At 37.0% G+C, this 22349-nt stretch overlaps 3 protein-coding genes across 8 annotated transcripts; all 3 read right to left on the reverse strand.

Moving 5' to 3' along the window:
• Positions 1-3007: 3007 nt before the first annotated feature.
• LOC121988884 lies at positions 3008-14259 on the reverse strand. Of its 4 annotated transcripts, none has more exons than XR_006114121.1 (9): positions 14089-14259; positions 11761-12010; positions 10807-10930; positions 10115-10461; positions 8274-10005; positions 6413-6669; positions 5242-5351; positions 4217-4308; positions 3008-3282 (listed from the first exon to the last, which is right to left on the reverse strand). XR_006114121.1 is itself a non-coding variant. In XM_042542586.1 (8 exons), exons 1-7 carry the CDS (start codon positions 14172-14174, stop codon positions 4237-4239), a joined length of 2868 nt encoding a protein of 955 aa, XP_042398520.1. In that variant the 5' UTR covers positions 14175-14259; the 3' UTR covers positions 3008-3282; positions 4217-4236. The 4 variants fall into 4 exon arrangements, 2 of the variants coding, with proteins under 2 accessions (XP_042398520.1, XP_042398521.1); XR_006114122.1 differs by having other exon boundaries at positions 3008-3292; XM_042542586.1 differs by lacking the exon at positions 5242-5351.
• Positions 14260-15219: 960 nt separating this feature from the next.
• On the reverse strand, positions 15220-19821 carry LOC121988885 (probable receptor-like protein kinase At1g49730). Of its 3 annotated transcripts, none has more exons than XR_006114123.1 (6): positions 19607-19821; positions 16226-16278; positions 16069-16136; positions 15847-15936; positions 15677-15769; positions 15220-15597 (listed from the first exon to the last, which is right to left on the reverse strand). XR_006114123.1 is itself a non-coding variant. In XM_042542589.1 (6 exons), the coding sequence occupies exons 1-5, from the start codon at positions 19666-19668 to the stop codon at positions 15710-15712; spliced, it is 330 nt and encodes a 109-aa protein (XP_042398523.1). In that variant the 5' UTR covers positions 19669-19821; the 3' UTR covers positions 15220-15597; positions 15677-15709. The 3 variants fall into 3 exon arrangements, 2 of the variants coding, with proteins under 2 accessions (XP_042398523.1, XP_042398522.1); XM_042542589.1 differs by having other exon boundaries at positions 15677-15766; XM_042542588.1 differs by having other exon boundaries at positions 15677-15743; positions 19607-19817.
• Positions 19822-20403: 582 nt separating this feature from the next.
• On the reverse strand, positions 20404-20825 carry LOC121990523 (non-specific lipid-transfer protein 2P-like). Its single transcript, XM_042544639.1, has one exon. It carries the CDS (start codon positions 20788-20790, stop codon positions 20509-20511), a length of 282 nt encoding a protein of 93 aa, XP_042400573.1. The 5' UTR covers positions 20791-20825; the 3' UTR covers positions 20404-20508.
• Positions 20826-22349: the final 1524 nt, after the last annotated feature.

Raw genomic sequence — 22349 nt, forward strand, 5'->3', positions numbered from 1 at the left:
TCTGATTGTGATGAAGTTAGAGATGGATTGTATACTTGCATGAATAGGATGTTGTCTTCTAATGATCGTCTTAAAGCGGGCATCCAATTGGACTTGTATAACAAAGCTGAAGGAGAATTTGGAACTCCGATAACAAAACAAACAAGAATGTTGCAAACTCCGGGTAAAATTTTCTTCTTGTAACCATTCTTGTAAAATTATACTAGCATTCGTATTTTAAAATTATATACATTCTTGTAATTTTTTTTTTTTTTATGTTATTGCTTATTAGTCTCGTGGTGGAGATGTTTTCGAAGTAAGACACCCGAATTTACTACATTTGCAATTCGAGTGCTTGGTCTCACTTGTAGTGCTTCGGGATGTGAAAGAAATTGGAGCACTTTTGAATCAGTGAGTATTATAAGTTTTTAACTCTACTTGAATTTTAATTGTTTTATAATTTTCATATCATTGTTTAATTTTTTATATATGTTTTCTTCTTTGCAATATTAGATTCATACAAAAAGGAGAAATAAGCTTGAACATGCAAAGTTGAATGCGTTGGTGTTTGTAAAATATAACTTCAAGCTTAGGGAGAGAAGCATTAGGAGGAGAGACAAGATTGATCCCATTGTAGTTGATGAAATTAATTCGGATGATGAATGGATAACTAAGAAAGAAGGTACAGTCCTCCCCGTAACTACTAAATGGCTTGAAGATGATAACTTATTTGAAAGTGATCCTATTGTGAGTGTGTCGTCTTCTACCTTTGAAAGTCTTTTCGACTCAAATAAGCGAGTAGAAGATGTTGAGGATATAGTTGAAGTTCCTCCTACGAATTCAAAAAAAAAAAAAGTTGTTGAAAATTCAAGTAAGCACTATATAAGCATATGCAAATTATTTACTTATATCTACTTTACCTATAATTGATTCTTAAATATCGTGTCTCTTATATAATAGGTGGAAGCAAAGACAAACAAGCAAGGTTGAGTCTTGTTGATGTGGAAGATAATCATCTTGATGCTGAAAATTATGGTGGAGTAATTCCAATAACTTTTGATAATGAAAATTTTCTAACCATAGTAGGGATGGCAATTTCACCCGAATCCGATGGAGGATCCGACATCCGACCCGAATGAAGGAGGGTATGGAGGGACTATCAATACCCGATACCCAACCCGAATACCCGATTAAATAATATATATATATATATATATTAAAGAAAATATTCTTTTTTTCAAAATCAACTTACTATTTTTGTTTATATTAGGAGGAGACTATATAAATGTTTAATCTATTTTTTTAATTATATATATTTTTTTAATAAGTTATTAATTTTAATATATTTTTGTTGAATAATAATAGTTAGATAGAAAGAAGAAAAATTATAATTATAAAATATATCCGATCATTTAATGGGTATGGGTATACCCATCGGAAATTCTATACCCGATGGGTATGGAGACGGAGGATATAGAATCCGACCCGAACCCGACCCATTATCATCCCTAAATCATAGACATTATTAATGATGATAGTGATATAGAGTTGGATGATACTAATTATTTTTAGGTTATGTTATTTTAATTATAAGACTTTTTAAATTGAGATATTTTATCATGTAATGAATTATTATGATTAATTTTAGGTTATATTATTTTTATTTTACTTATATAAGTATATTTTGTTTTTTAAATTTAAATATTGATGTGCACGAAAAACTTACGATATTCGCTTCGCTATTTACACTACGTGATGATAAGATAAAAACGTTATGAACTAACACTACACACGATTTAAAACACAGTACAGAGCATACAATAACTAGTGGTTTTTCGTCTGATCCATTTCATCTTTTAAGAGGAGGAAGTTTCATAATAATAATTTGAAAAAAAAAATGATTTAGTTCAATCAATTGAGGAAGCCTAGTTCAACCAAAACCAAAACACTGAAATTTGACAGTTCCATGGACCATTTATTTGTTGGTTCAATTGGTTCTTAAAACATTATTAACGTCGAAGAATGCTTATATCATCACGGAGGTGCCGAGGTGGCGGCAGAGCACGGCGTGTAGGTGGACTAGGTGCACGTGGACGCCGCAACGTCTGGAGCTTGTTCATCTGCCCAGAATTCCGGAGGTGGATCAACGGCGTGAAGAGTGCGAGCTCCTTAACCTTAAGCCCGCACAAGGCGATGCTGGCGGCGCTCGACTACTGCTGCCTATGGGCTGTGGGTTAAGGAGCCACGACGGCTGGTGGAGTCGCTCTCCACCGACGACGCCGAGTACCTGCGCAACGCCGCAACTGAATCGAAGAAGGTGTGGAGGGCTACAAAGAGTCAAAGACTGGCAGATCGCGCTGAGCCGCCATTTCCGGACTCTGAAGCTATGGACGGTGATGCGGAGCTACGGCGTGGCCAAGCTCAGGGACTTCATGAGGCGCCACGTCGGATTGGCTGAAGTGTTCGAGGTTGGTGGCGGATGACGAACGTTTCGAGGTGGTGTGCTTCCGAACGTGGCCGCCGGCGTAGACAGCTGGCGGCGGACTAGAGTGGGTCAACGACGTCAACAAACCGTTGCGGAAGGCGGTCACACGACAGGGAAGCTGTTCAAACAAATGATCAACGCAGATGATGTCAATCTTATAAAAGTTCCTTTGCATAAAGATCTATACTGTGTAGGATGATGCATCTTATACCCTTAGTTCATGAGCAAATTTCATTAAAAGATTAGTTACACAATTTAAGGAACTGCAGACAGATGATATAAAAGAATTAACCAGAAAAAAAAAATAAGTTGCACAAGAACATCCTCAATAGATAATAGAGATCTAATCTGCGGGTAGGTCTAATTTGCACTCCAAAACAAGCTTTTGAAGCAACAAATTCATCATAAACAAGTGCCAACAATAGATAATAGAGATCTAATCTGCGGGTAGGTCTAATTTGCACTCCAAAACAAGCTTTTGAAGCAACAAATTCATCATAAACAAGTGCCAATATAAAGTTGGAACAAGTATGAATCAGCTCATGAAGCCAAAAATTCATCACATACCAAATTTTGATTATTAAAGAAGCAATCTAACAATATACCAGGCAATCTAAGAATACACCACAAACACTTTAACTTCAATGCCAATTGCCAAACTCTTGAAAAATATAACTTAACAATTACGACTGCCACTGTATCAGAAAAAGTCCAATGTTTTAAAGGAAGCTAAAGATCATATTAAAAAAGTTCAGGTCTCCGCAACAATCCATTCAGTCATGCCTGCCAACGCCAACCGAAAAACCAGCCATGCAGGCCTGTAAATAACTACACTAGTTGTAAATGAATGAAAGACTAACAAAGGAAGTAACTTCAAAAGAAGACAATATGATAAATGTCCATTAGTTTAATTCTTCATAATAAAAATAAAAGTGTAGGAGATTCTTGGACATAAAATGATTGTTGGTTGTTCTAGGGTTACTGATAAAGAATAAATATCTTAAAATTTGAGATTATAACAATATTATTCAAAATGAAATGTAACCAAATATGTGCGCACCCTTTTACAATAAAAATTATTCACATTGATTAGCTCATTGACCAAATGACAATTAATGCTTAGCAATGTCATGTATTGTATTTCAAAAAATATAATGCCCCACTAGATTACTTGTTAAAAAAATGCAAATAAAAAAAACAAAGTATAGATATTTTAATAATTAATGGAACATATTTAGCCTATGATTCTGAAAAAATAAATGGAGTGGCAAAACTGTGTATAAATTAACATGGACTTTGGACAAGCAGCTGACAGATTGCTACAAATTTTCTTTTTAAAGTTAATGTGAATTATTATAATTATTGTTGTTGAATGCACTTGTTTAAAACATCCAAGTTCCAACTGTATATCATAGTAAACAACTAACCACTACATCTAATGTGTTCTAAAACAAGGCTCAAAAGCAAAAAACAATGATTAAAAAGTTTATCATGACAGTCACAATAATAACCAAGAGGAGCATTTCAACTGCCAAATTTACTTTAGGGCACTGGAATGGAAAATGTAAAATGACAGCACTACTTGAAAATAGGAATTTGGCCTTTACATCATGTTGAGGGAGATGCATGAAAATTTTTTTGTACAATTTCATTACAATATCAACATCTATGGTTTGACTATGAGATAGAGCAATTAAATCAAACATTCATATACAGATAGCGTGAAAAGATATTTGAAAAACATTAGCATACCAGTCCAGGGGGATGAATGATCAACGTTTTCCTTGCCTTTTATTTACAGAGCGGTGTACCAAAAGTTTCTGACTAGGAGTAACATGATCAGCCTATGAAGAGTATAAAGCATATGAGAACTTGGCACTATACGGGCACATTTTGACTAGCATCTTAAAAGCCAATTTAAACAACAAAATGAAAAGACCAAGTAGGCAATGACACAGAAGAATACCCATAAACAATTTCAAAAGAGCTAATGTCTAAAATTGAATTACAAGCTCAACCACTGAGCTTCAAGATTCGTTTGACCGAATAGCCTACTACTATGGAAGGAATTTTGTTGATGAATGTTATTCACAGGTAATATTTCCCTTTCACTAAGGTATATACCAAAAATAGAAGGAACCTCATTGCAATTTGCAAGTAACAATAAAATCAATACTGAAAACAAAAACTATGTCTGAATGAAAACCAGTTCAATTGCGTGTAAACCTGCCAAATGTAAATGAATGCTGCACTACATCAGGATAACACTATCAAGAATTAACCTAATATCCTAACAGCAACACCAATGAAATAGAGCAAAATAACTCCAGCTTATTACACATGCAGTTACTATATTGCCACACATATGGACAATAGCAGCTTCTTGCATGGTGAAGGAATGAATAAGAGGGCAGAGAAATGGGAGGAAAAGGAAATATGATGTGCCATTTATTCTAAACTAATAATATGAGCAAACATCGATTAGTCAAGCAATAGCATGGAGATTGAACATTAACTTGAGCAACTATAATTTTCCTGAAGATGTTGATACCTAACAATGAGATTTTGGTAAATTTCTCAAAATCCGAATAGTTTAATGTAGATGTCATAAATGATATGTAGATAGATGATAAATCTAGTCAACATAATAGTAGTGAATTATCTCCAGGCAGTTGATGGTGAACGCACTGAAGGAAAAACAAATTTAGGGTAACACAAAATAGCTGGAATATAGTAGCCTTCTACACAGAGCAGGAGCTACAATCTCAGACAACCACCTGCACCAAATGGTGAGCTGCTCATTTGTTGAACTGCTTACAAATGGCTAACATCTGGCAAAATCTTAGGCAATTGGCTAAGTTCCAAAGCATCCACTTTTCTTTATAAGCTGCATAATTTCCATAAGTTATTGCTTGAGGAGTGACAAAGAAGGATACTTGTAGTTGGTTTTTATTTGAAGATGCTCAAAATAAGATAACTTTAGACTATGTATTTATGTGCTTAAACATTTCATAGGAAGAGACATGAATATATTGTTTAGTAGCTTTTCTTCATAGATACAACTAGTTACATATCATCAAAGAATATTTATCTTCTGATTTTCTTTTATTTAGTTATGTAAAGTTGTGATAGAGCAACAAGAATGAAATTACCTCGAAGAGATTTATGGGAAAGAAACTTAGTTTGTCCAAGGGCCATACATGAAAGTGCGATCAAGTGACAACAATAAAAATAAGCTTTGGTTGCTATTGTCTATGAAAGTTGAGCGTGTAGAACTAAAAAGCTTAAATCATCTTTCCTGATTTGAGCATTTTATAAATTACCACAACAGATTTTAAGAGATTCTTCTTCTATGTTCTAGGTATCTACGAATGCACCTATGACTTGTATATTTATTACATGAGAATCTAAGATCTCTTCAATATTTTAAGAGCTTGCATAAGAATATATAACGTGGAGACTCCTATTATACATCCATACATATAAACTCTTCAAAAAATCACACTATCAATGAAGTGTTAGACATTTTGACAAAGTTTGAGCTCATATCTTAAGGCCAAATGGAAAGGGAAATCTCCTAAGGTTATTCCGCATATAGCCAAGCTGTGATGTTATGAATCCAAAATGCAATATTGTGAACAGAATAACTCTCCCTCTAAACGATTAATTGTTATGTTTAACCATCTTTTTTCACAACCAGAAGCCCACTTCAAAATCAAAATACTAAACTTTGTCTCACTAAATTTGTGCAGCACTATATTATCATCCCAACTCTATAAGTTTTGGGGTACCATGAGGTGATGTATATAGTCAGAAATCCATTATGCTACATGAGTATTCAAAAGGACAGAACTGGGCACAAACTGTAAGAAAGGATGGGTAACAAGAAAAAGAAATACAAGGGTTTAGAAAGCACAACTAGCAATTTATCCAAATTGGTGAACTCACCTTATACAGAGAAGCAGCAGATTCAGATGGCATCATTTGGTTTGGTAGATGACCAAGAGACTGGAGAGTATCTAGGGCATCCAATGTCCATTCCCAACCACAGGCAACTTCTGAATTGCTCAAAGTGGATCGAATGTCACTGCTACAACCAGCTACAGCTACATTTCCATTAACCCATGGGCAATGGCAGTTGTGATGCTTAAGAGGATCAAACTCTCCATTTTCAACATAATATCCATTTTCTCCATTTGTTGTTCCTGAAGCAACAAAAATACAACAGAGCTTGATGCACTGCAATAAGATAGCCCAATGAAAAGTGATGCAGCCATCAGATCACCAAAAGTTACCATAAGCATAATATTCCAAATAAATTGTGGAGGTTAAGAGATTGCCTGAAAGACTCACAATTAAGTGTACTTGCCCGATCTTTTATGAATGCTAGAAAAAACTGAGCAATATTTTTAATACAGCTCTCTAATTCAGCACGAGCCAAACATTTCTTTAATAAGTGAAATAAAACTGAAGGGCACCTATAAAAATCTAAAATTTCCCAATAATAATAGGTAGGTGTGAAATCGAAGTTTGGATCAGTATAATCATTAGTGAGACTACATGAGATCAAGTAACTAATGTCTTGTTTATTCTGAAGAATGGATGAAGAAAAGGAGGGATTGCATGAGAGTCAAGACACTTTCCCTCATTTACTTAATGCAAAACTAAAGAAAGGATAAATTCCAAATTCATCTACAGATCAAATTTTATCTCATTTTTCATCCACCCAAAATCAAGCAAAAGGAAAAATGAACTTTCCTTCCTCTTGCCGATTCTAACTACTCCAGCTTCTGTCCCAGTTTCATTTCCATGTTCCCAGACCCAAAAACTCAGACAAGTCAGCTCGCCTTTGGTGAACCAACAGTCTGACTCGCAGTGTCCAGGCAAGAATCAAGATCATCGGCTTGTGGTGGCTAGACCAAGCTGTGATCTCATTGCGGCCAGGCGAAACCGCTAGCTGTGGCCTCACAAAGGCTAGACCTAGTCACAAACTCGCAGCCACTGGGGCTAGCAGCGAGCTCATGGCAGTCTCATAGAGATCAGACTTGGCCACAAGCTGGCAGCAACCTAGAGATTGTCAGGTCTGGCCATGAGCTCACAAGCTTACAGCGACTAGCCAAGCTGCAAGCTCACAGCTTGGCGAGATTCCCCTTCCTTTCCACTCTTCGCCTTTCCCTTCCCACTACTGATCTTTTCCTCCTCTATCCATCTTCCGAAATAAAGAGAGCATAAGACTACAAATTGTGGAGGTTGAGTTTTTCCCTCAAAATTTGTGTCATCATCATATCAAGTATCAGTAAGTTTAGCTTCTATTGTTTATTTTGATTGTAAACACCACAAGCTTATAAAGATCAGCTGCCAAAAGTTAGCAAGGAAGTTATAGACATCAGTAGATATTTTTTTAAAACAAGATTCACATGGAAGGAAAGAACATCCCATTGTTATGTAAACTCGTAGTTTGAATTTCATATGTTATATAATTAGGGGTTTCAATCTAAGACTAGTATTAATTTTCTGAGGTGAGTTGAATATTGGAATGGGGTTTAACTAAAATTGATATTGTGTTTACTGAGGCAAAGACTCAACAAAATTCTTAAGATACACAGTTTAAAAGCTAAAAGACAAGTAAAATAAAGCACGTAAGGTACAGATAGACTAAGTTTAGAAACTTCAAGATTTGTAGCACTGCAAGTATAGATGCAACTGCAACCAGCTTTATTAATCCTGGTTGAAAAAAATATCAAGTACAACTCTAAGGTAAAAGGTGAAAAAAGATTAATGAGAGCAAAAAAAAACCAACATAAGATACCTATCCCATTTCCAGGAATATTGTCAGATATCATGAGTCCATAATCATCAGTAATTGACACATTGCCCATCTGTGTTACCTCTTCTTTGGATACTTCATAAGCTGAGTATATCATAGCATTGCAAGAAAGTGAAGGATGTGCACTGTTCTCAGGACATATTGTGTGGGAACCATAAACCTTTGAGCCACTATCAGCTCTTCCAACTGATTGAGACATCATCTCCTGGCTATCGCCATGAGGATCTTCTCTAATGACTGGTCCTGGAAGAGACTCATCCACTAATGCAGGTCCTGGGACAGACTCACCAGTTTGTCCCAAATTCTCAGTGACTTCAGCAATGGGTTCAGGATCACCTACAATACTATCTGCCCTATGTACAGAGATATCATTTCCATGAATTTCAGCCTCATGACTTGCACCCATACCAACACTTCCACCACTAATTCCTAGGCTTATCCTATCCCGAGCATAAGCAGTCACAGTTTCTGCATTTACAATTTCTTCCCCTTCGACAGTACTGCTACCCCCAACTTCCCTAGCAACACTTGCAGCAGCATGTTGGATGTATGCATTTTGCTGAATTTGATTACTAGAATCCAAAGCATCATTCATATCGAGATGCCTATGCATGCTAGGAGAAGGAAATTGGACATCTGCAACATCTCCAGGGTAATTTTCAACACTTTCCATGGAATCTTCTTCACCACTATAAACCATGTCCATAGCAATTACAGAGGAAGCACGAGCAGAATCTCTGTGAGATGGGAGTCCAGCACCCATGTCACTCTCTTCTTTAAAGGCGTCAACTCTATTTGCATCAACATCAATATCAAAGCATAAATTTCGACTGGGACCGGCACCAGATGAACCCATCCTGGACAAAGGATGATATGCATCAAAAATATCAAATGCACGAGCCCGTTTGTTAGGCCCCCCTGAGTATTGTGAGTCATCATCAACTTCGTCTCCATCTCGGTCAATAACAGTTCCTTCTATACTGTCGGCATGCATAACTCTATCTTGTGGCCTATCAACAGTGCTCCCACCATCCTCCAAGCTACGCTTCCTAGAACTTGGACCACGTGATTCATAAGAAGCAGCCCGATCTCCAACTTCACTTCCAGTAGGCTGGCCAATCATCAAATCCCTTCCCATAGTTCCGTCATCAAAACGTTCAGGCATTATTGGCAATCCAGAATTATGGGATGGCAGTCCTCCTGCCATAGTAAGATTCAAATCTACACCAACTGACTGTGATTTACCATCATCTGCTATTGCAGCTTCATCACGTTCCTCAATATGCTCTTTTTCCATAACATTTGCAGTAGCCGATCCGTTGACACCACTAGCAGCACTTGTACCTCGTGTCAATGTTAACTTTTTGCCAGCATCAGGAGTATCAGTATTATTGGCACCAAATCGAGCAGGACGAGGCACTGTACAAAAATCCCAGATTCTGACAGTTGCACCACATAAGCTGCAATCAAGTAAAGGGGACCTTGTGTTGTATTTTGGTTCTTCGATAGAGGCTTTCCCCTTTCCTTTGTCTTTCTTTTTGGAAGCAGTGAATGCATTCTTGCTAAGTACACGAAAATCAGAATGATTGTATTCATCTTCAGCATGATGGACTGAGTGTGCATTCTTAGCAGATTCAGCAGAGTTTTCCTCACAATCTTGAATATTTGGGATCCATCTAGGCTCCCATCCACAGAGACTTATAAGTTTTTGTGCCTATCAAAATTAACAGGAAGAAAGTAAAGTAAATAGAGATAGAAAGTGCATAAGAATACATTAAGTTTGAGTTATGCAATAAGAAATGTTTGAACATTGAACAACTTACATGCAAATGACCACAAGAGTGATAGTCTCGAGATATTTTTCTCGCTGCATTGCTATCAGCTTTACAACCTAATTCCCCAGAAAAAAAACCACTTGGCTGAGCTAAAAACTGATCAATCTGTGTGCTCCTTGTAAGCCTCATAGTCTCAATAGCAGATGAAGCTACCACTGGAAGAGAAGGAAACTGCAAAAGGCCATCACAACGATCTTTATAACCACCAATAATCACTGATGGAGTGGTGGGAGGGAATTGCACTAAACTGTCAGCACAGCAATTTCCTCTCCAAGAACAAGAATCTTTGTGACCCGCATCCAGTTGCTCAGTAAATGCTTCCACAGCCCGGTCAACTAGGACAAACAAAAGATACATGACGTTGAAAGGATCATGTAGTATATAGTAAATGTAGGCTCAACCTGGAAAACTGATAGAAACTACATGTTGCTGTTCATTTTAAGCAATAGTTAAAGACATCAATACAGGTCAAAACCAAAATGCTAATATCAGCAATATATAGCTAGATGCTCGAATCCAGTGTGAATCATTCTGTAATGAAATAAACCAAATTAAATGAAAATCATTCAGTAATTAAAAAAGACAAATCAAATTAGCAATGTAAAAAAATGGTAAAAGAAATAGCGGCCAATATGAGTAGATATTATGAAAATTAATAAATACATCTCTCTGATAATTACCTTCTGAGGAAGTCCAAGATGCTGACAGAGTAAAAGTGAGTTGAGCACCACAAGATTCACATTCAATCACATCTGCATCAACATTAATCCATCCTCTACGTGCACAGAATAGTGAACTTGCACCCTACAGATTTAGCATGAAACATGCTTTATACTGAGTAAAAGAATATCAATGTTTGTTCTTCTATCAGAATATAAAATAATAATAATAATGATTAATATCTTAGCAAGGCAACCTGCTAGGAGAACTAGATGAATTTTAGGGTAGAAAAAGACTGCAAAAAACTCTTTGTATATAAACAACTGACACGTGAAAGTAATGCATATTCCTTCATCTGCAGTTCACAAAAATATTTTATACATGTTTGAAAATTGAATGCTTACAATATGCATAGACAATCATATTAAGTACCCTAAATAGAAATCACAAAATTCACTGCAGGGATAGAGATAAAAGGATAAGAAATTAACAGAGATGAAACTGATTTGAATAGTTCAAATTTAATATCAGTTGTAAACATATAATTTAGCACTAAAGAGAAAGAAATCAACTATCCATTTCAAAATCAGGTCAAGTTAAAAGTAGATTTATTTTTTGCATATGACAGGTGAATGTGGATGGACATGTCCACATGAACTCAACAGTTTGTTTCTAGCATTTGGAGTGCATTTTCTCATAATCGTGCTTATTTTACTTAACTGCTAGCTAATTTGTTGAAGCATCGAGTTCCAAATAACTTACATGAGCAAAAGAAGCTAATTTATTTGGTACATAAACAACTGACATGTGAATGTAATAAGAAAGAAGCTAATTTCTGCAATAAATGCCAAGCAGGAAACCATGTTGAGGTTGCAAGGAAGAACACAAAAAGACAGACTAACACAAGAAGTTTGCACAGACTCAACAACTAGAAGAAAACCCCACACAAGAATAAAAGAGACTTGATTACTAGCCTTTGGTTTCGCAGACCAATTTGAAGGCTTGAATGTGGCAAGACGACGAAGTAGATCTCCCCGTTCCCAGGGTCGGCATGAAGGTTCTGAGGTTCCCAAGGCAGAGCCACAAGCATTTGTGCTCAATGAAGTCCGAGGTGGTTGAGGACCAATACAAGATAAAGATCCAACCTTAGAACCCTGAATGCTACCAAGCCAATCAATGCTGGTTGCATTTGTTGGAGCAGCAGGAGAGGATGCCCCAACAGAACTATAAGAAGTGGCAATATGCTTGAGAAGAAGATAGCTACATTTCACTTATGGAATGCTTGAGATATAAATTGAAAGTTGTTCAATATCCGTGTTAAACTAAGTCTATTCAAACAACATTATTGATTAAAATAGAAATGACGATTTTGAAGAACTGATTTATACTGGGAAAAGAAAAATAGGATTAACAATCCTATGAAAACAGAGAGTCAGCCTACAAATGGCTGCTTTAAAGGCACAACAAATAAATTAAGAATGGTTCTGCAAATGACCACTTTAAAGGAACAAGGAATAGTCTTTAAACTTATAATCACATTGGGTGAGCAATGCACCATTTGAATCTCTCCCAAACCTAGCAACAGGTTCTTCAAGCTCAAAATAATCTGCATACTCCTTCCTAACCAAGACATAATTGTTCCCACAAGCAAGTTTTGAATAAGTTAGAATATGCCAAGGCTCTTCAGAGGATGTTTTATGTTTATCAAAATTCCCTTTCCCTTTCATATATAACACTAGTTTATGACAACTATAAAAAATATAATTATTTCCACAAAGCATGTGATGTTGCTACAGGACATCTTCTTGTACAGAACATCTATTGTCAGCAATTGTTAATGATAGCTGTTGTAATACTTGTGAATGTTGTCTCCACAACCTTGATATAAGAGAAATCCTTATCTCAACTCAGTAAAGATTGACAAAACATAAATTGCCTAAATTCCTAAGACAAATTATTTGTACAAGGAAGAATCCAAGAATCAAACTCAGCACAAGATGCAGAATGACCAAACTAAACAAGTAGCTAAACTGCTAAAGAGTGAATACAAACTTAGCTACTGGTAATCAATCCCTCAAGGTTTGGCAGAAAAAATAATATATAAACAGTTTTGTCCTATTAAATGGTGCGGCTAAATTCCAGAAAGTCCAAAGAATCTACAATTACTTTGGGGATAGTTTGTATACTGCACAAGATTAGTAATGGACTGATTAGCACAATGTTCATACAAAAAGATATAATCAATCAAACTAATTGATGGACTGCACACATATCAAAATGAGGACCAATTGAGTTTGAATAAACTACGTCCGTGTAGAATGATCAGCATCTTACATGATTTCACAATTATTAGTACATTAATGAAAACATAATTCATGTTTTAAAAATTGGAGAAATGATAATCCCAAGAGTTCACTAGAAATGAGATTGAAGGCTACTTCGTAGGAGTGGAAACATATCAAAAATGTTAAAACATAAACATTTCTTTTTTGCTTTGCCATTTCACCCTGGAGAAGCCTCTAAGTTAACCTTGTGGAATCCATGTGTCATTAAGATCTCATGGTTGATTTGAACTTCAAATTGCATCTTTGAATGAAAGCCACTAAGGAACAAATTCATCTCTTGATAAGAAGAATGCTTAGGAAATAGCATTTCAATTTGTCATCAGCTTCAACTTAGCATAGTTTGACAAATCTACAGAGGTCTCCTCCTCTGAAATTATAGAAGTGATGTGAGTTAACATTTTATTTTCTGATTTAGATATTTTTTTCTTCCTTAAATAGCAACAGAGTGAAAATAGCACTTTACCAGTTAAAAGACCTTATTGATTTTTTACTTGCAGTTGCACCCTTACTATTTTCCATACCACAGAATCATTGTCTCCTTAAACCAAAATATATTAGCAATTTAGCAGTATACCAAGCGGCTGTTTTAGTCAAACTTTGCAACATGACCGCCTAGCAAAGTATACGTCAACATTACTGATTTGGAATTCTTAAACTTCAACAGCACGAACAACAAAGCAATGCAAAGAGAACAACAAACCTATGCATTCTCTTTGATTGTAGAAGGAAAATTAGCAATCTAAATGAGCCAACATTGACCTAATCAGTTTCAATTTGGAGCTTTGGCTCGAAGAAGAAGCCAAAATTTGGGGTTTCAGCCATGGGAAGCGTCCTAGTGGTTCAAATCGGAGAGTAATTGCAGAAGAAAACAAAAAAAAAGAAGACAAGACCGAAGATCAATCTGTGAAACCCTAGATAAAGAGAGAGAACGAGAAAGGTGAGGGAGGAGGAGATCACCTCGCGGCTGGTGTCGGAGGTGGAGAAGAAGACCTAGCGAGCGCAACAGCGTCCGCCGTCCCAGAGCTAATCACCTCCTCCCGCATCCCGCCTCTCTCTCTCTCTCTCTCTCTCTCTCTCTCTATGTTAGAAAAAGAAAACGGAAAATAAAATAAAAAAGTCGCATCAGCTCGCTCCATTCAAGCGGCCTTATATAGCGAACGAAACCGAGATGGGATCGGATCACGGAGCCACGGTTATTCCTCGCCTTCGGATGAATAGATGAACGGTAGGGATGAACGAAGCGATGGGCGCCGAGATGGGATCCGATCAACTTCCCGTCGGCCCATTTTTTTCGTCCGCTCAATTTGTTTGCCCGTTCGATTTTCCCTCCTTCCTAGTGTCCATCCTTTTACATTCCCATCGGATTAATTTTCCATCAGCTCGGTTATCTTTTTTCACTTGAATTATTTTCATGAACCATTTTTTTATTCTTTTTTGTTTCTTTTTTCCCCCTTATGTACCTTTTCCTCTTATTTGTTTACTTTATCTCTACCTTCTTCTTTGTTCTGGTTGTTTACTTTATTTCATTCTTTTTATTTTCCTTTTTTTGATTACTTTATTTCTTCCATTTTATTTTTCTTCTTATTTTGTTTACTTCATTCCTTTCATTTTTTTGTTTATGTTTACTTCTTCGTCTCTTCCTTTTTTTTATTTTCTTTCTTTCCATTTCTCATTTTTTTCTTTCTTTGTCGAAGCTGAATTAATTTATCTGTTTGTTAGTTTTAGATGTTTTCAGTTTACATTGTCCTTGTTTCTTAAAATTGAAATACTTCAATGTTTTTTGAATTGCCATGAAAATATGCAACTGTTGAAGCAGCACCAGCCATTCCCACCGTACTCTAATGTCTAGGAATCACAATTACCTCCTTTACAATAATATAACATAAAATAATTAATGGCATAAACCATCTTCTCACATCTATAACTAGAATTGTTTATTGGGCCAACAACAATCTAATAACTTCCCCTTCTCGCTGGACTACCATATTAAACCTTTTCAAACTATTGATGTAATTGAGAAATTGATGTAACAGAAACCAAATTGGCCCAATTTAAAGAAACACACATTTAAACAAACAAACAAAAAAATCACTAAACTGCTCAACTTTATTAGCTAATTTTAGCTTCTTTGAGGCATACAAATTGTAAGTCAAATTATCTTGTTCTTACCGCACTTACAATGCAGAATGTTCTGTTTGTCCCTGCAGAAACCGAAGAATTTGGCGAATGGAGATTGATGTATCATTTTCAGCCTTGGTGCACAATCTTGCCATAACAAGTAAACTTCCAAGTTCTATGGTCACCAGGGTCAGTGTCCACAATCTTGTGGATTGAATAGGCAAATTCAGATTCTTGGATCTGATGGACAATTTCGGCTTCATTAAGCAATGATTGCCCAGTGATGAGCTCGAGTAGTAGCATCCCAAACTGGAAAAACAAGTCTCCTATTTCTTTGCTCAGAAGTATCTGTCAGAAACTTCAATTCCTATATTAGTACTAGCAATTGCATGGAAACACAGCCAAGATATAAGTCTAAGAGCTTGACCTTAAGAAGTGATGTTTGATTCACTTTTGCAGATTAATTCACAATCGGCAAAGCCCACATCAGATAACTAAAGAAAAAGTTCAATAGTAGCTACTACATAATTATGTTTAGCCAAAAACAAAAACATTAACTCAAATAAGAAATTATCAAATGTGCAAAAGTTTTTTTACCTTGGCAACAAAGTTCTCATCCAAGAATATATTGTTTGAGCTGATGGACACATTGTATATAGGTGGCTCACAAAAATACTGAAGGTACTCCTGCATAATTAGCAGAAGGCAAAATTCTGTTAAGAGTGAAAGTAAACTAGTGATTGAAGACCTTCGCTCGTAAATATGATTATAAAGCATGCCATTTCATCAAAGAAGGCATCATTCAGGTAAGATACACACCAAAGCAGCTGCTATGTCGATGGCAATCTGTAATCTAGTTCTCCAATTCAAGGGTGTTTTCAGTGGGTCTGTTAGAAGTGAGAAAAATCATGAGAGAAAAAACAAGCAATGCCTAGAGAGCATATTTACCATGAGGATAATCAAAACATAATCTCACCATGGAGATAATCCTTCAGCCTTCCATTTTCCATATAGTCAAAGACAAGAAACCTAAGAAAGATACAGCATGTAATCCAGTACGATGAGCAATTTTCAGTACACAAAGACCTTATCGATTGGTCAAATTGGTAGGTTAAATGAAACCTATGCTTCTATGCACTAGTACCCGTCTTTTCCTTTGGAAAGCCCATTGAGTTTAACAAGATGATGATGCAAGCGGCCTAAAAGTTGGACACTTTTCAAGAAGGAATCATTCTGCAGCTGGTGCGATTTTACTCTTTTAACAGCACCAACAAGTCCATTAGGAAATCTAGCTTTGTAAGTTGTTCCCTGAGGACCACTTTCAAGAATCATGCTTGATACGGTGCACGATCACGGGGTCAGGAAGATGACGTGGTTGGAAGTCAAGTCTTTGGGGTGGTCAGAAGTCAAGCTCGTGTGGCGGTCAGAAGTCAAGCTCACGTGACAGTCAAAAGTCAGGCCTATGTGGTGATCAAGAGTCCGGCCTACATGGAGGTCAAGAATCCGGCCTACGTGGAGATCAAAGGGTCGGGTTATAAGATGGTCCTGGTCCGGCACAAGTGTTAATCCAAGGTTAAGCCTACGCGTCGAGTAGGAACTCGGAAGCAAGGATATAGTCGGGTGACGCAGGATAAGTGAAACCAAAACGTGCAGGTCGGGATGTGCAAGCCAAGGATACAAGTCAGGACTTATAGCCTTGCGATACTGAATACAGGGATCAAAACGTGCAGGTCGGGATGTGCAAGCCAAGGATACAGGTCAGGACTTATAGCCTTGCGATACCGGATACAAGGATCAAAACGTGCAGGTCAGGATGTGCAAGCCAAGGATACAGGTCAGGACTTATAGCCTTACGATACCGGATACAGGGATCAAAACGTGCAGGTCGGGACGCGTAAGCCAAGGATACAGGTCAGGACTTATAGCCTTACGATACCGGATACAGGGATCAAAACATGCAGGTCGGGATGCGCAAGCTAAGGATACAGGTCAGGACTTATAGTCTTGCGATACATGATACAAGGATCAAAACGTGTAGATCGGGAGGTGTAAGCCAAGGATGTAGGTCAGGATTTATAGCCTTGTAATACGGGATACAGGGATCAAAACGTGCAGATCGGGAGGTGCAAGCCAAGGATACAGGTCAGGATTTATAGCCTCGCGGCATAGAACACAGGGACCAAAGCGTACAGGTCGGGACAGACAATATCGAACTAAGGCGTACAGGTCGGGACAGAGAGAATCGGACTAAGGCGTACAGGTCGGGACAGACAGTATCGGACTAGGCGTACAGGTCGGGATAGACGAAATCGGACTAAGGTGTACAGGTCGGGACATACATAATCGGATTAAGGCGTACAGGTCGGGACACAGGATAAGTGAAACCAACCCAATGCATGCAGGTCAAGATACAGATCTGGATTTGTGAAGCGGCAAACGCATGTTAGGAAATATAGACATACACCCCACAAAGCGAGACCGGCAGGCATAGGAACCCAGTCCAGGGTTAACAGATTGGGGCAAACATGCACTACACGACAAGTAAGCCAGGGAATCGTAACAACCTGTCAGGGAATAATCACTGCCTGTCAGAGAATATGCTAACAGTCTGGTGCTCACCACCCGCAGATTCCCTCCTAGACCTATAGGAGGACACCACGTGTGTCATTCACCGCCAGACAAAGTCTGACATCCGACATTCCCTGACACCCGTCATACTCCAGAAGCATCCTTTGCAGTATAAAATGGGAAGCTTTGTCCCTTACGCAGATACGTTCACTCGTCTTTTCACACTCGTCTTTCACTTTTCGTTCTTTCTCTGTGCTTCTGGGGAAAAAGTACCTGATTTGAGCGTCGGAGGGCCTGACCGGGGACTTTTTCCCAGGTTTCTGGTCTCTAACGATTCGTGGGCTTTTCCGAGTATGCGCATGACCCTTGCTTCGTCATCCGCTCGTGTAAACTTTTCCGGCGGGTGCTAGATCGATCAAGCTCCACAGCGACTTTCCGTCAACCCCAGCGACAACTCGACCGACCTCCATCTGACTCAGCTTCCGGACAGGATCAATGCCAAAACCGCTAGTTGCCTTGTTGATCTCCTTGTATGTGAAACTCTTCACAAATGGTATGCCTTCATTAAGAAAAAAAGTCATTATCTGGTTGTCTATCGGTATGCATCGACGATTGAATCATCTATCATTTAATATGCACCTAATGAAACTATTTACACGACAATTATCTAATAGGAAATGATCAATGTGACTTAATTTTTCATCCATTCTCATGATAACATAACGTTACTCTAAATCACTTCCTAATAATGCAAACTCAACTAATTTGAATAGGAATAATCATATTGTAAATTTGTTCTCTCTTAAATTGTATGCCCACTGAAATTGAAGTATATAAGAGAGCAAGAGATTAATCAATTATACTGAAACCCTAATAATATCTACTACGTACTCTAAACCTTTACCAACTAGTATATTTTATTAAAAAAAGTCCTAAACTCTATGATTTAAAATGAATCCGATGATATCAATCGTTACTTAGCTAACCAACCACTAAATGGAAGCTTGGTGATTTGATCCACCGACTACGATCAAATATGCAGTAACTAATATTTCAAACTAAAGGTGAGCAAAAATTCGATTAAACTGATCGAATTTAAAAATTTAGTTTGGTTATTTTAGAATTTTAATTTTTTTTCCTTAAAAAAACGGTTATATTGATTAATTTGATTCGGATTTGATTTTAAAATCTCTTATTCGGTTAAATTAAATAAACTAAAATAAAAAAAGAACTAGTAAAAGAATTATCATAAATTATAGCAACGTTAAATTTTGAAAACCGACATCACTATGATTTTCCTCACCCCTATGATCTCTCATCATTGTTGAAAATTTTAGTTAATTTAATTTTCCATTGAATTAATTTATATTTTATCTATTATATTTTTATTGAAAAAAATTATTAGTTAGTTCAAAAACAAAAATTTAGTTTATTCAATTTCAATTAATGCCTAATGTCCAGGCTTTGAAGTGATCCTAATTATTTGTTTTTCACCCTCCACACAACTGAGATGAATTTTTCCAATACTAAAGGAACAACCAAATCATGTAGCCACAAGCTACTAATTAATTTTACTTGTGCTGTGTTTTTTTTATTTAAAAAAGGACTAATTTGTCTAACTCTATCGACGGAAGAAAAGCATCTTCCCCATGGATATATCTACAAGAAAGAATAAGCACGATTTAGATAAAAATCCCCAATTTTGCACACATTTTCCACTCAATTGCAATAAGGAGGAGGCACGAAAATTAAGGTCTAATAGAGAGGAAAAATCGGAAATTTATTTGACCTGAACCGGCGGCGCCACCTCAAGATTAATGCCTTTGGCCACCGGAGCAACCGGTGCTCCATCACGGATCAACCTCTGGCAGGCCAGAGTTTTCCCGAAAGTGATTCGGATTGACACAGAGAAGCGAAATGGGAGAGGGAGCAGCAGAGGTCGGGGACAGGGAAGGCTCCAACGCCAATCAATATCGATTTGGTCCCCCATTTATTTCTCCTCCGTGAGCGAGCAAGTAAGCGAAAGCATACAGCGCATTCAACCACCACTACCAGCCAACCACACGTTCTACTTTTACTGCTTTGCCTTTCATTTTGGAAAATTTCATTCCACCCCAATAATCTATACTTTTTTCCGTTTGTCTATTAATTTGTCAAAACGGATAGTAATTTTCAAATTTCAGTAAAGTATGACCACCCCCAACTACTTAAAGTATCACGCGACATACATGTGACGTCATTTATCATTACGATTTAAATAGTTCGTAACTGTTATAAAGAGATGTTATCAGATTTTGTGATTTAAGTGAAACATAATTCTTTACTCAGATGTTATCATTTTGTACTTCGATAAGACAACATATTACATCCAATTATGACTCAAATAAATTTGTCCCCAAACTCTCGGAGCTATCTATTTTGATCATTTTAAAATTCTAGAAGAACGTGCGTGAAATCGCAAGAACGATATATAACAAAAGGAATATCAATTATAGCGAAGCCCATAAATCTTTATTTTCCTGACGAAGATGAATTAGTTCAAGCTCGAGATTTCTGATAATAAGTTGAACTAGCAAACACTTTCCAGATTAGCCAGCCACGCGTTGATGACCAGCGCAGTGCCATTCTTATTCATTATTATTTGTGTTCAGTAACTAGCTATAAATTAAATGACGACTCTTGCGGTACTAATTAATTGCAGGCGGGAATGGAGACGCCGCAGGTAGCGGCCACCTCGCGCCCTCGGCTGATGAATCCTGCAAAGCTGGGGTTCTGCATGAGCTGGCAGAAGCAAGAACTCTGCGACTTGAGCGCGGAGCAGCACTCGCTGGTGGGCGGCGTCGAGATCAAGATCGCGCTGGCACAGGAAGACAACTGCGACACGTCACATGTCGCGGACTCCACTGCGGCCGGAGCTCCGGCGAGCAGCACGAGGACAGCGACCAAGAGCATGAGCAGGACGGAGGACTTCATCTCGATCACTAACTAGCAGAAACAAGGTGGCTATGCGTAGGGATGCAATGAAGGGGTGGGCAGAGGTGCAGTATTTATAGAGCCATGCATGCATGTCAAATTTCCAATTAATTTTAAGAAATTGAGATAACGTCGCTGTATCGCCCCGGACTAATTTAAAACTTCATTGCTTGTGCGTAACATAAATATATGCATCATTAATTTTACCATCGGCACGTGTAAATTCGATGATAATTCCAAGTTCCACGTGGTCAATTAAATCTCACTGTTCACACTTTGAGTCGTGTCTTTCAATACTTGGCCAACGCAACGAATTATACTAAAAATGGTAGAACTCGCGACCGCCAATGCGGCAACGATGAGCTGGCAGTTGAATTAAAATTCAATAAATATCTACTCAATTATTAATTACACTCCTGTTGCTTTCACGGCAGTTCGTTGCTTGAACGTCATCTTAATCACTGAACTAAAGGACAAGTTGATTTACCTAAATATGTTTGATTTTCTCGCATATCGTATTGCTTGCCTCAAGCAAGATACACGCCCTAAGGATAGATCTCAGGAAACAGTCTACATAAAGACAAGATTGAAGACTATTAAGTTGGACAAAACGTGGTCATTCTTATTACTTCTTTCTTTCTCTAATTGTAAGTTAAGGCCATTCCTAGTTCTTATTATACACGGCGTCGAGTTGAAAATTGATATCGAGACTACACGTTGATTAAATAATTTTCATGGGATAAATTATTAATTTTAAATATTATTAAAATTCATCTTTAGTGAGACAAATTTATCAGATGTTTTTTTTTATATTTTTTTTAGTTGACACCATATATCCTACTTATACCAATTAATTATGAGAGTGATCAGTTCAATCTTACAAATTTTTCATTAATCATTAAGATAAATTGAAAAATTTTCACAGTGGATAATTTATCATCCTGACGTCTTAGTTCAATCACTCATATATCCATTAATTCATCAAAACACTAAACTTTTAAATACATGAGAAATTGAGAAATGATATATTGCTATACTATTTCATAGGAGATAATTAAATGCTATATATTACAGTACAAGTCAGGGTCGATCCTTGAAGGGTCTAATGTAAAAAAAAAAAAATGGATCTTTTATATTTATATAAAAATAATCAAAATGATGTTATAGAAATAGGACAAGCGATGATGTAGGAATGTGATGATGTGGCATTGATGGCGTTGGAAATCCTAATGTGAAAACTATCGATGCGGTCCTGCGGACTAAAAATTTAAAGATGAGCAAAAAATAGTTCCAAAAGATTAAAGTTTAAGAAAATATAAATAGAAAAGTCTAGTAAAGGAGGAAGATAAATTTGCTCTATACGTTTTTCTCTTTAAAAAAATTATAATGTTTTAGAAATTATAATTAAGTCTTTTTAATTATTTTTTCAATCAATTATTTTGTTAGCGATTACGGAAAAACAATAATTACGAAAACAAATTGGGCCCCACTAGAGGTGGGGCACGTGCATCAGCTTCACCTTATCACCCAGGGTTGGGTCTGGTACAAGTGTTATTAAA

Source organism: Zingiber officinale, chromosome 6B (assembly GCF_018446385.1).
Source record: "Zingiber officinale cultivar Zhangliang chromosome 6B, Zo_v1.1, whole genome shotgun sequence".
NCBI lineage: Eukaryota > Viridiplantae > Streptophyta > Magnoliopsida > Zingiberales > Zingiberaceae > Zingiber > Zingiber officinale.